Raw genomic sequence first — 15,697 nt, 5'->3', positions numbered from 1 at the left:
TATCTTATTAGCAATCTGTTACTATTAATTGATTCTATAACACTAACATACAACGTGTAGTCACGTGATTCTTACAATAGAACAGGGAGAATCTGTTTATTATTAGACAAAATAATGAAATATAATAGGTCTCATAAGATATAAACAACCAAATAATTTAAATGTGTCATTTCAAATATCATTTATGATTTATCAATCATAAAATAGCAACGCTTGACACTTAGAAAAAAAGTAAAAGTATCCCTAAATTCAATGACTGGTCCATAGGGATACGTTATTAATTCATTTTATGAAAATTGTAATGTTGCTTTTTAAGATGGCAATATTTGTATATTTCATTTCATTTAGCAACGTTACTTTAACCAAAAAAAGAAACGTGGGAAAATAGTGAGCAGACTTTACGCCGATTCTTTGTTGACCATTTGAACATCGCTCAGCAGTTAGCGGACAATTTACAGTTCGAACGTGTCCATCGCATGGGAGATTATAATCAACGTAGCGGTAATCCACGCAAAATAGTTGCCAAATTTGCCTTCTACAAAGATAGAGAAATGGTGCGTCGCCTCAGAACCAAGCTTAATGACACTCAGTTTTATCTTCACGAGCAATTTCCACCGGAAATTGTAGCACGGAGAAAATCACTCTTACCGAAACTTAAAAATGCCAAAAAACAAGGCCGTCAAGCTTGGTTAGCCTACGACACGCTTTTTATTGACGGGGTACCAGTAAGCGATAAAGAGTCCGAAGAGTCCGACAGAAGCCAGATGCAGAACGGGAACCGGAAGTAGGGACTCGATGAGGCTGGACTGTCCATATTATCATGGAATGTAAATGGACTTAGTAGATCTAAATTAGAGGACAATGATTTTATAAAGAAACTGTGTAATAACGATATTATATTTTTGTTTGAGACTTGGGGTAATAAAAATTCTAATTTTGATATAGATGGGTAGATCTATACAACTTTTAATTTCTATCGTAAATTTCAGAACCGACGAGCAAAGCGATCTAGTGGTGGGGTATTAGTATACATTAAAAATGAAATAAGTAAAGGGGTTACCGTTGTACAGAATCATTTTGACACTATCATTTGGTTGAAACTTGATAAAATATTTTTTAATCTTACAGATGACATATATTTAGCTGGTGTATATATAGGGGTGGAAGGTTCCCCTGCTTATAACTTTATCAATGGTGATTTATTTGATATTGTTCAAAACGATATTTTACTTTATGAAAATCGTGGTATTACATTGTTAACTGGCGATTGGAATGCACGTACAGGTAATGGAGACCGCAAGGATTATATTGTTTGTGATCGTACCGTTAGTTTTACAGACTATGAAGATTATTACCCCGATATGCCTATAGATAGAACGTGTGTCCATGGACTGTCTACATAATAACTCGGGTATTAAATTATTAGATGTATGCAAGGCTAGTTCTTTACGTATTGCAAATGGTAGGCTTGGTCGTGACTATAATAATGGAAACTATACTTATATATGTTCATCGGGATCTAGTGTCATTGACTATCTATTGTTGAAAGAGCAATATTTCAGTTTAGTTAGCGATTTCTCTATACAGAGTTTTAATGAATGGTCTGATCATGCTCCTATATCATTTTCCATTAAATGCCACGTATTGCACGAGGATAATAATATTTATTATGAAAGCATTAGTTTACGATGGAATGACGAGTTACGGAACGAATTCCGTAGAGGTCTTATATCACAACTACCACGTTTAAATACTATTACCGAAAATGTTGATTTTAACGATAGATTACAGTTAAATGCATGTATAGAATCCTTTGTAAATGTTGTGAGAAGCGTGGCAGATCCATTATTTTGTAAACGTAGAATAACATATATTACGCCACGTGCCGATGGTAAACTATGTAAAAAGGCGGAATGGTTTGATGAAGATTGCAAACGTTCAAAAGAGGTATATTTAAATTCTGTATATAAATATAATATGTGTAAAAATGATGTAAATAGAATAGAATTTTGTAATAATAAACTAATTTATAAAAATGTTGTTAAAAAAAGAAACGTAGTTATGAGTTAAAAAAATTAAGAGAAATTGAACGACTTCGTCACTGCAAACCTAAGGATTTTTGGAAATTGTTTACTAAAAAGGCGATACATAAGAATAGTGTTTCCATAGAAGATTTTTATGAGCATTTTTCTACCCTAAGTAATGATTTGCCAAATGTTTTGCATGCCGAAAGTGAATTATTTTGTGAAAATTTAGATTTTTTAGTAATGATGTACTGTACGAGGAGCTAGATGATCCTATAACAGTTGATGAGATAAATTGTGTTATTCGCCATTTAAAGAAAAATAAGGCTTTTGCAGGTGACCAGTTATTGAATGAGTATTTTATAAATTCGTCCGATATTTTATCATCGCATTTAGTTGATATTTTTAATGGTATTCTGAACTCTGGCTTTTTTCCAGATTCATGGATGGAAAGTATTATTGTACCTCTGTTTAAGAAAAATGACCCTGCACTTGCTAGTAATTATAGAGGAATCAGTCTCGTAAGTTGTTTTTCAAAGATATTTACAGGTGTTCTGAATAACAGATTGACAAAATGGTCTGAAGAAAACGATAAAATTAGTGATGCACAATTTGGTTTCAGGATGGGTCGCTCCACAGTTGATGCTATTTTTGTTTTAAATGCTGTTGTTAATAAAATTTTAAATGAAAATGGACGTTTAGCATGCGCCTTTATAGATTTTCAAAAGGCTTTTGATAGTGTTTATCGTAATGGTTTATGGTTTAAACTATATAATATTGGTGTACGTGGAAAAACTTTAAGAATCATCCATGATATGTACTCTAAAGTAAAAGCACGAATAAGGGGCTGTAAATCATATTCAGATTTCCTGGAATGTTCAATTGGTCTTAAACAAGGGAGGTAATGTCCCCGATATTGTTTTCTATGTTTTTAGAAGATTTAGAAATGTATTTATTAAATGATATTAATTCTGGTTTAACATTAGATGATATTACATTCATTCTCATGTTATTTGCTGATGATATTGTTATTTTAAGTAAATCCCCTGAAGACTTACAAAATAGTCTAAATACATTACATAATTACTGTACTTTATGGGGCCTTAAAGTAAATGAAGGTAAAAGTAAGATTATGGTTTTTAGGAAGAGGGGTCCGATTAGAAATAATGAGTATTGGACATATAATAATATTCCCTTAGAAATAGTCGACAATTTTAATTATTTAGGTACTGTTTTTAACTATACAGGTAGTTTTACTTTAAATCAAGAGTATTTAGTAGGGAAAGCACTCAAGGCGTTAAATGTTTTATTGTTCAATTTAAAACAGACACCAGTTAAATTTAGTACTTCTTTGCAATTATTTGATGCTTTTGTTGTATCTATTTTAAATTATGCCTGTGAAATATGGGGATTTAGTAAAAGTAAGGAAATCGAACGAGTACATCTAAAATTTTGTAAGTCCATGTTATGTGTTAAGCAGCCAACTAGCAGCATGGCTATTTATGGTGAGCAAAAGGTACCCTTTATATGTAAACAGATATGTACGTATTATAAAATTTTGGTCAAATATTGTTAACAGTAATAATGTTATAGTTAGATACTTATATACATCAATGTTAAATGATATTAATAGAGGAAAAAAATAACTGGTTGTCTAATGTGAAATCATTGTTAGATAATGCAGGTTTGTCATATATATGGTATAATCCAAGTATTTATAACCATAAAAATGTACATTTATTATTTAAGCAAACTCTTATTGATCAATTCATCCAGTCATGGTATCATAATGTAACAACTAGCCCGAGCCTAGGCACATATAGACTTTTTAAGACGTCATTTGATTACTCACTGTATCTTGATAAAATTCCTAAGAAATTTAGGATTGCTTTTGCAAAATTAAGATTGTCTTCACACCAATTAATAATAGAAACTGGACGGTATGGTAATTGTAGAACTGAACGTAGTGAGAGATATTGTCTTATTTGTAATTCACGTGATATAGAAGACGAATTTCATTTTGTTTGTATTTGTAGTGCTTATAATGATATACGTAAAAAGTACTTAAAGAAATATTATTATAATAGACCTAGTGTCCATAAATTCGTTGAACTAATGCAGAATACCAACAGCAACATGCAACTTAAATTATGTAAATATATATATGAAGCGTTTGAAATACGTCAGGGTATTGTTAATATGATATCTGAATAAGCTTATTACTATATATACCTTTATAAATAAAAAGTATACTAATTGTCCGTGTTATAATTCAATAATTTCATGAACTATTTGACTGATTTTGACTGTTATTTAGCTGTAAGTCATTAAATATACAAAATCTCCATTAGTTCAACCTCCTTGTTTTCTCGCTTCCATTTTCTTTCTTGTTTTGATTATATGTATCATATTTTCCGCTAAAAATATAATTGTCTATAAATTTGTGTCATGTTGACAAGTTATATTGTATCATTGTATATATGTATTGTGTAGCAAGAAACGTCATGTTTACGTTACCAAATAAATATTTTGAATCTTGAATCTTGAATCTTTATTTTTGAATTTTTAAGATTATGAAACATAGAACAGAACAGAACAGAACATTTATTTTATTAGATTTGTACCATAAGTACATCATCGTAACATATTTACAAAATTAATACATTTACATGTAATATAATACAGTCACATATTAAACCAGTGTTTATAATTATCAAATCGCAATAACACATACATTACATTTACACATTTACATTTAATAAAATTATAAATACACAATATAATCATGATACTTTAAGCATACAATTTCATCGTTTTTTATTCTAAGAGGATGGACTTAAATATGTGTAGCAGATGCTCTTAAAGTCATAGCACGTTTAATATAAATAGCTAAATTTTTAAGAATTGTTCTTTTATCACTTTTTAATAGTTCTACAAATTTAAACATGCTTGGTTTTACATATTAATACTTTTTTATATATTTTTTCCTTAAATCAATATAACATGGGCAAATCAAAATAAAATGATACTCGTCCTCAATGTCGTGCTTATTACAGTATATACAATAACGTTGATTTCTATCGATTCTTTGTGTACTGTATCGACCCGTTTGAATGTTCAAAGAATGTGAGGATAACCTTAATTTTGTTAAATAACATCTTAAATTGCAAGGCAAAATATCCAAGTATTTTTCGTACTCAAAATTACTTTTGACATGATTATATACTTCTAAAACAGGACTGTTTTCTTTATTTACATGCCACCCTTGAACAAAATTATCGATAATCCGTTGTTTAAAACATAATATAAAAGTCTTTTCACAAACAGTTTCAGGCGAATCCCACACATATGCAAAACCATAATCATATAATAATTTTTTCACATTTGACAGCCAGTTTTTCTTTCCCAATAAACAATCATCATATGCAATTCTATACGCATACTGTAATATTATATTATCTGTTTTAGTCAGTTTAAACCAATATTTAATAATTTTTACATATCTCATAATATAAAGTGGATATCGTGCAAGTTCACCATATACAGCCGTTGAACATGTCGTCGTTTTAACCTTTAATAATTTTTTACAAAATTTGAGATGAATTCTTTCAATTTCCTTAGATTTAATGAACCCCCATATTTCTGATGCATAATTCAAAATAGAACCAACAAATGAATCAAATAATTGACAAATAATTTTAGGCTTTAATCTATATTTGTGACAATTAATAAGTAACAAATTTAAGGCTTGCTTTCAATGCTTTACCAACTAAATGCTCTTGATTTAGAACAAAACTACCTGTATAATTAAAAATTGTACCCAAATAGTTAAAATTATCCAAAATTTCAAGTCTTATACCATTGTAAAAAAATTCTTCATTACTTAATAAACCACCACGCCTCCTAAATACAACAACTTTTGTTTTATCGGTATTTACTTCTAGACTCCAAGTTTCACAATAAGTACATAAAAGCTTTAATGATTGATTTACCTCATCTGGCGATTCACCCAGAATAATGAAACATAATTGTGGTCCTTAATTGTTCAGTAATTGATTTGCTTTTCTATTCAGATTTTAAGGCCTTCTCCTACCATAGATATAATATTAAACTGTTACAAATATAGTCGCCGGTTTCTACCGGCGACTAATAAACGTAAATCTGGAGGTATCGGTATTAATGTACGTTCAGGCTTATCTCATTATGTAAAATTAGAAATGAACTGTATAAGACTACATTTGTACGTGATATGGTTGTCGTTAGATACTGCTATTACCAATTTCCCTAAAAATGTCTTAATTGGTGCTCTTTATTTGCAACCAGAGAATTCCCGCATTTTTACTATTGACGAATTTGATATGTTTGAAAACGATGTTGTTAATATGTGTTCTAAATTCAAATATGTAAACTTAATTGAATTTAACCCAAGAACGTCGAAGTTAAGAGATATTGTAACATCTGACCAATTTTTATGCGATGTTTTGCCGTAGATATATTAAACGCAATCATATTTTGATAAGCATCTAATATTAGAGTATTTGTCCGTTCCAATAGACAGGAAATTCTAAGTTTGTAGAATAAATTATCATGGTTTACGCTTGATAGATATATGTCGAAATAATAATATCTTTATTTTATATGGTCGAATTTGAAACGATAAAAATGGTGCTTTTGCTTTCAAACACAAGTCTTTCATTTATTACGCTATTTCATCGGCTTATTGTTTTGAGTATACTGAACATTTTAATGTTATTGAAACGGACCCTTTACTTTTAGATGGACACAGTTTGTTATTGTTTGGTTTTATTAACCTGTCAATTACATACTGATTACACGGTCGATGTCCACAGTACAGATGTTCGGTAAGTTCCGTGAGATGTACGCTGTACGATGAAATTTAATTTAATTTGTATCTCTAAACTAAGTGTACTCAGCGTTATAGCGCAATAGGGTAAATCACGAGCTTATAATCTTAGTGCCACACGTGTTTTAAGTTCGAGGCCGCGTTGGTCCATGTTTTTTTCTTATTAATACTTTCAACATTATAGACTCTATATATATATGCTTATTTAATGTTGTTCGTTTTTTATTATGTTTTACTTAATTTTGTTATGTATATACTCTTTTTAAATAACATGTTTTTAAGAATTCATGTTTAAAATTGAAACGGATTAAAATAAAAAAATGTCTTTTCAATACCGTAAACACACTACAAATCTGTTCCATTAAAATATACTGCAAAAATAAAGAAAGAGTACTAAAACAATGGCAACAGTAAGGATCGAACCACAGACTTCTCAATTATCAGGCATTCTCTTTACCGACTGTCCTATTGTGAATTAACGAAAACCTTCACAATAAGCTGGCGTGACTAATATACTCCACATTAATTCTCGTAAACTACACGGACCAAACCGAAGTGGGATCGAACATTTAAATGAGTCCTATAATATATTCATAATTGACATGTCAATAAAATCAGACTATAAGGATAGTTAAAGGTGCTTCCGTCCCAACTGAACCGATTTAACAAACTAAAAGTGAAACACAACATATACATTGGAAAAATGATAAACTTACACAATACCGTAACACGCTTGCAACGGCTTAACTCATCCCCACAGTCACAACAAACAGTTGATTTTATTACACACAAGGTAAGCTACCTACTTTTTCTAGTGGACCTCTGATGACCAGATATTCTTATAAACTATTCAATGGTTAATTAAATTTAACCAGAATATTGTACATGTATATCATAGATGAATGGGTGACGAAAGACATTGTTCATCATGAACATTGGTACGCTTGCTAGAGATAGGAGTATTAAATGTATTTTCTTTGGAACATAAAAACAATAGTTAAAATGAACAAAGTCTGGTTTTTTTATTTATATAAATGTAACAAATATAGAAACAGAATATAAAAAATGCAATAAAATGGATTAATATAGTAATACTGCATGCATTTTTTTCATGTCAAATTAAAAGGGTTTCTTTTTATACAGTAGTATATTCTAAGTCCTAGATAAATACTAGAAGTAGAACACACACTGGAATGAAAAATTTGGGATGAATTTCAAAAAGACCAAATTCAGGATTTTTTTTGTTATACGCGTTAACAAAAATAATGGTACATTAAAAATCATGAATAAATTTACATGGCATGTTGATATAGTGAAACATTATTTATCAATGGAAGACTGTTACCTGAATTTTAGACAGATATGAGGAAATTCACTAACATCATGTTCATGCGAGTCAAAGATATAAAAGCTACTTGACATTGATTATAAATAAAGAGCTATTGTTAATTGATTTATTGGGAGATCAATCTACTATTTTGTTGAATTGCTTCAAAATCCTCGTCCAGTTTTAACACCTCATGTTAAAGCTGCAGACGAAAGTTTCTGTTGTTAAAATGTCACAGTATTCGGCAAATCAACATTCCACTGTGACTCAAACCACCATAAAACCGATTGCCTTTAAACAAAATAAAATCAACTTCTTACAGCAAAACTTCGAGTGCAATCAAGGGGAGTTATTAATTTACCGAGAGAAAAAAACCTACGTAAAAGACAATTTCAAAATGATATATTTCAAAATGATATTACTATGATATAACAACAGTAAAACTGGCCAATTTTTTCGATAAATTTATAAAAAGTGCAATTTCCTGAAAAACTCTCCGGTTCGTTATTCATTACCATATCGCGAAACAAATTACCTTATTTAGATTTTCGGATTTTCACATTGTGAAGGTCATAATTATCTAATTATAGCTTTGAAATTCATGTACAACAATAAATACATACATAACCCACTGTGTACTACAAATATTTAGTAATTTCCTGTGGAAGATACAAATGTAAGATATAAATTACCAAATTTAAGTTTTATTTTCTATATTGCAAATTGAAATTTGTTCCAGTTCTCATCCATTAATATGACATACTGCGAATCACCGAATGGGAAACCAATATATGACGTTACATAAATTTCGCTTCATGGAACCAACCAGTACTGGTGTTATATGAAGAATTATGGTCGTTACCCTATTAGGGCTCTGTAAGGCCACATGTGTCACAAATCACATTCGTCACAATTGTGAAGAATGAGATCACATTCGTCACAAATTTTGTGATGCATGTGATCCAATGTTTTAGACAATCACATTCGTCACGAGTTTAAAATCACAAATGTCACAAATTTGAGATAAATATTGTTTTCTTCAATGCTTTTCACTGAGTCACAAACGTCACAAATTTTTAGGACTGAAATCAATTATTGGAACTAAAACTACAGACATTTTTATCCCCTCCCCCGCTGATGAAATCGGGAGTGATGGGACTGTTTTAGCGTGTTCGTCCGCCTGTCAGTCCAGATTTAGTTTCCGCACTATCCGGCCATTGATTAGTTATTATACACTGTATATGGAATCATTTCGTTTCCACGCTATTTTTCAGCAACTTCTGGATGGATATCGATGCTGCAACTTTGTAGGAACCTTCATTCACAAACCAGTTGCACATATAACCAGCATATCTCCATTTCTTTTTAAAAACAAACTTATTGCCCCTTGTTGTTGTTGTTATTTATAAAACACTGTATATAGAACTATTGCTTTTCTGCGCTCTAGGAATTTCAACGAAATTTAGTTTAATATAAAGAGGAGATGCGCATCTCGAAAAATCTCGACGGGACACTAAAGGATTTGGTCCGACTTGAGGGTACGGTCGCTTATATGGGCTTTCCGGCGGCGACTTTAGATAAACACATAAACAAACAAACAAGATGTGCATATCATCATCATCATCATCATCATCATCAGTATTTCCCGTTTGGCCGTTTAATACAGAGTTATGATCCATAATTTATTATCATTTATTGTTCATAGAAAAGCATTAATTCAACCCTATTCTTCAACAAATCTGCTGAATAATTTAAACAAAACTATGTGGGTACATCTAATACCAAGCGGAGATGTGCATATTGACGGCACTTACCCGAAGTTAAGACCCCTGGTTGCTTAATATTCAGTCAGATAACTTAAGTATTTCATGTCTTCAAATGTTAAATATATCTAATTTTAATTGTGTGGGAACCTTCAATACAAAAAGGGCATGTGCATTATCGCCGTGACCTTGAGTGATATGGGCCCTGATAATTTATGCTTTAACCGACTATTTCCCCGGAGTCTTTATTCGAAATGTATCCTGCAATTGTTTAATTTTCAATCAGTATATGATGCTGTCGGCGGTAAACATTAATTCAGCGAATTTGCTTGCAAGATATTTGAATGACCTCGTGTAATTATAGCTTCGCAAGACCAATCATATTCTACAAGAAATGTTAAGTTTTCTTTAAGTTTATTTATTCAACTTCCTTCATGATTCTCATTTAACCCTTTCCTTTATAGATATTACTGGTAAAATAACTATATGAACCGCGCCATATTGAACCCTAGATGAGCCGTCAGTACTAAAGAACTCTGATATAATATAGGAATAACGCATGTTTCTTTTTTCGTGTTAAAATATCTGTAGAAACCCAAGGGATTAGTTGGTACCCGACCCAACGTATCCCGAGGGTTTCAGCAGTTGTTATGACACGGAACAATCATTCGTTAACGCTATTCTAGCATAAAGCATGCATAAATCTAACACAATCCATACACAATCAAGCAACATCACTGATTTTCCTCGGATTGCACGGGAACGTCAGCGTTGTATGTGACCGTGACGTCATTTCCGTTTTAGTTAAGCAGCGTCCGGGCCACAATGTATTGACGCTGTGCCACGGAAAACGTATATCAAAAAGGTGTTTTAACAGCGCATGAGCGCTAGAATCTCCTTGTTAAAAGACCTTTTTGGTCCTGTTAAAACACCCCGAAATCATGGTTATAACGGCAGTTTTATGCTAGAATATAAAGTAATGAATAACAACATGGATTCCAAGAAGACTAAAAGCAAACTCACATTGCACAATACTAGCCGCAATTATAATACTGCTAATAAAGTTCACGAATTTTCATTGGTTTAGAGGCGGGATATATTTATAGGTTATTACAGAGGTCTGATGTGCCTTTATTCGATTTTGGCCCACTAAAAGAGCCCGAGGGCTAATACCGATCTTGTAGACCCATATCGCATTAAGGCACACCAGACCTGTTCTATAACCTTTTTATTGCATGTGCTCATTTATGTTTTGGTTTTCATTATAGAATTAAAAAAATCGTTTGAAAACATTGTTCAGCGACAATGTATAATTTATTTTAAAAAGCGAGGGACTTTTGACGTCGTCTAATGACGTTGACGTCATTTCCTCACAAACATTTGTTTTTAATATATTTTGGCGTTATTTAACTGTTTGGAGATTGTTTTTCAAGTGTTTCTTCAATTTTGCTTTTTTATCAAGATATATTTCAGTTAAACGTATTTTTTCTTATAAAATTGTCAATCTTTCCGCGTTTTTTTAGCAACCCGAAGTGGGAAATCGATATCGGCCCAACCGGAAGTCGGACCGATATCGATATTTGGCGCATCACGTCACCTGACCACAGTCATATTACATGGACAAAACTCATATACGTTTAAATTCACATTTTTTTTCTATTTATAGTGTTTGCCGTTGCGTATTTATAGGTTATTACACAGGTCTAGTGTGTCTGAATGCAATATTGGCCAAGAAGAGGTATTGGCCCGAGGGCTTTAGCGGTCTCGTAGGCCAATATAGAGGATATTACATGAGTGTCTTTTCATATTGAATTTATTAAACTCGTTGAATAAAATAATAAAATGCTCGGCAGAGCCTCGCAATTTATTATTTTATCAAACTCGTTTAATAAATTCAATATGAAAAGACACTCATGTAATATCCTATATTTATTTGATGCTAACTAATGAAATACTGTTCTATCAATGAAATATATTCATATTATATCAGTCACAGTGTGGTGATATAGATTTGGGTGATATAAGCCACGCCCACTCTGCGTACGTATTTATAAGTCTGGATTCCCTAAACATGCATTAAAAATAACTGTTTAATTTCATTCTAAATGACATATTTCTCGATTCAAATGTCCGTAATTTTGTAAGATTGTTGACAATGAGACCGCAAAAAGAAATATAAATAAATAAGGATTATTTTGCTTGCAGCGTTAACGTTTGCCGTCATATTGTTTACGCGCGCGTAGTCTCCGCGCTTCAGTAGTAAACGGTCTAAAAGCACTTTTCAAAAGGCACATAAAATAAAAAGAAAATGTGTTTGCTTTTCGTGAATATGAACTATATCTCACATCGAAGTGAGAAAATGTTCATATTTTCACTCGCGCTACGCGCTCGTGATACATATTTCATTTTTTTTCTCACTTCTCAGTGAAATATATTTCATATTCACTCAAAACAAACAAATATCCTCTATAAAATTCACTAAACACCGTCGTTTGAAACTATCTAATCATAAAAGGCGAAAAAAGCTAAGACGCGTCGAAACGATAAAGCGGCCCCGCCACAAAGACACGATCTGTTTAAACGAATTAACTATATTATTATTACTAGTGGAATAGATATGGAAAGTTCCATAGAGCGTCTGCAAGCAATTGGCACAGACTTGCAAAATCGTCTCAGGAAAGAAGGTTCCTAGATGTCAAAATGTCATACTCTTTAATTGAACCAAGATTCCTGAAAGTCTGCGGAAGTCAAAAGTCTGTCAGACCAAAAAAGGTTCATTGATGTCAAAAGGTCCTAATCTCTAATTAGATATCCTGAAAGTCAACGGGGGTCTCAGCTACTTCCCAAACAATCATATATGGTCTCATTGGTGTAAATATGGTCATAATTTGTACTGAAACTAAGATTAAGTCTGTGAGATTCCTTTAGACTGTCGCTGTATGGTGGGAAGAAATTTGAGGGTTCACAGAGGTAAAAGATCACTTCCAGTTGAAGTCTGATACTATGCCGTGCATTGTCACCAAAATTTTTTGAAGGTTTCGAGAACGTAAGACGACTTGATAGCAATACCATTACGACAATGCGACAGTTCTATGAAGACAATACAATGCCGACGATACGATATTGCAACAAGTTAGTACGATGGCGATAATGCAATGGTGGTGAAAAGATATTGGTATCGTGATGTCGACATCACAATATCGATTTATTGCATTGTCGCCCTTGTACTATCGCACTGATATAACCACGATTGTCCTTATGATATTCCGTGTATCACATATTGAAAAATAAACTTGTGACATTTGTGATTCGCCTGTTTAAAAATTCTCAATTTTGCTTGTGACGTTTGTGATTGGCATTTTTACCCGATTTTGGTCAATCACATTCGTCACAAAAGTCATTTGTGACGAATGTGATCACATTCGTCACAAATTCATAAAAACTTGTGACGAATGTGATTTGTGACACATGTGGCCTAACAGGGCTCGAACCCATGATCCCTGGGTTGAGAGGCAGACACCTTAACCACTATGCCACCACTCCTCTTCCCCTTATGGATTCTTGATATTTAAATATTCTATTACGCGCTGATTTGCCATCGTTGGCTTCGTTTAGTAATAAGAAATAAAGGACATCAGTGAGAAAAATAAATAAAAATCTTTTATAACGAATAGAACAAATAACAGTATGTCAAGTCGCGTATATGAACTAATAACTATTGAGCTATCTTCTTGGTAACGTGACAACCTTCTTGACCACAGAGCATTCTCGAAGAATGAATATCATATATTTCGATTTAAAACTAATTTTCGTTTCTGATTTAGATTTTGCATTAAAGGCCTAACATCTACAGGAAAGGTGCTTGCATATAAATCTTACTCTATGAACAGACAAGTCAAATTGAGTTTGACAGTCAATCATGCCGAACTTGGCAAATTTTTAGTATTTAGCAATTACTTTTTGTAAATTTAGATGTCTCAATTCTGACATTTCTATACAAAATTGTTGTTAGTTTTGTATTAAATGAGAAAGCAGGACTTGCTCACTGTTTAGTCAATAAGAACATGAGTTTCGTTATATTTTTAAATGTAGTTATTGTGCCCATGAAAGACACAGGTGTATAAGAAATTACTATTCAATGTTTTCTAGTACATTGATTTTCAGACTCTAATGTATAGTGATAATAGAAATACTTTACTTAATTTAGCTATATTTGTTAAAGCATTAATGCTGAAACTTATTTGAGTCATCTTCCTTATTCACTTCTTTGCCATATTTGTATTATTTACTTGTAATATTGTCCACTCATATGCCCTCACTGACTATGAGTTGTGTTAATAAATAATAGATAGATAATTAATAAAAACATAATAATGTATAAATGTATTGTTATTTATTCGTTAGGTACATAAAACAACGTATACTACCCTTACGCAATTTCACTCCGCCTTCTAAATTTATACGCATATATTGGTTGCCTTTACACATGATCTAAATGTGTTGATCCATTATAAAGGAGGATATCGATATAACCTACACGAATGTTAATTAGTAATACTATGAGAAACGAATACTGTGAACAAAATTTCTACAGGTTTATAATATATTCTGAAATAGGGAGATCACTGTTAAAATAAATATTAAAAATTGCAAACAATTTCATTGAATTGAACTGTGATGGTACGCGTAACACGTTCGTAGCATCTGTTTCAAAGTCACGACGACCCATCACCAGTTACAGCGTTATCAATAGTCAGGACGGAATTCGAGTTTTATTATCTTAACGTTCCAAAAAACATGGAATGATTTGAGATACGTACTTGTGATGTAACAACACTTATACATATACATACAATAGAGATTCTACGAATAATTAAATACTTATAATATAAAAATGTAAGACACTTTGATAATATTGATATTTCGTTTTATTAATATTGATGTCATTTCGTTAAAATAACGCATACCGTGGTGTCCCTTGTTTATTTTTACTGTACATTTGAAACAGATACACTAAGACAATTTTATATTAATGTGTATTAAATATGCATTCAAAGATATACAAGTAAAGACGACGTTCACCGAACGCATTCATCACCAAAACATAGAATAGCAGGACAACTTGCAAGGGACCCAGCAGACACCGAGCAAAAACGGGACGGGAGAGGATACGGACGTAAAACGCTTTTATGGTTGACGTAGATTTTATGCACTATCTTTTTTAAACATCAAGCAAGGTTTCATAACAGCAATCAGGATATATTTTTTTTATTTTTTCAAATAACAAGTAAACTGTATTGTTCTTGTAAAATTCATTTATAAAACAAAATTTCAAAACAAGTAAAAAAGACAGTAAGTGTTTTATACAATGTTGTAAAGATCTCAGTGGAATAACTAGCTGTCAACAATTGAAGACACAGTTTTTATTGAATCGATTGATACCGAAGATTTATACTCCTTCAAATCAACAGGGTTTCCATTTCTGATATCGGGAATTTCCTTTCGGACATCAACGTCTGTGGAGTAAACCTTTTCTATAGGAAGATGGTTCCCAACCATCAACTGATAAACAAAAGATCCAATAATAGCGCCGGTCATCCCTGCAATTGGTGGGACCCAGGCCCAATTGTTGGAGTGTCTGTGGGATATAAGAAAGAAAAAAAATTCATAACGTGTAAAACGCTGTGTTTTTATTAGGTATGGATATTAGATCATGAAT

At 32.0% G+C, this 15,697-nt stretch overlaps 1 protein-coding gene across 1 annotated transcript; it reads left to right on the top strand.

The window, feature by feature from the left end:
* Nucleotides 1-476: 476 nt before the first annotated feature.
* Nucleotides 477-15,180, top strand: LOC132714718 (uncharacterized). Its single transcript, XM_060697634.1, has 2 exons — nucleotides 477-784; nucleotides 15,036-15,180. The coding sequence occupies exons 1-2, from the start codon at nucleotides 477-479 to the stop codon at nucleotides 15,178-15,180; spliced, it is 453 nt and encodes a 150-aa protein (XP_060553617.1).
* Nucleotides 15,181-15,697: the final 517 nt, after the last annotated feature.

Source organism: Ruditapes philippinarum, unplaced genomic scaffold (genome assembly GCF_026571515.1).
Source record: "Ruditapes philippinarum isolate M1 unplaced genomic scaffold, ASM2657151v2 ctg3580_1_1_1_1, whole genome shotgun sequence".
NCBI classification, from domain to species: domain Eukaryota; kingdom Metazoa; phylum Mollusca; class Bivalvia; order Venerida; family Veneridae; genus Ruditapes; species Ruditapes philippinarum.
This window is presented reverse-complemented; position numbering and strand designations above follow the sequence as displayed.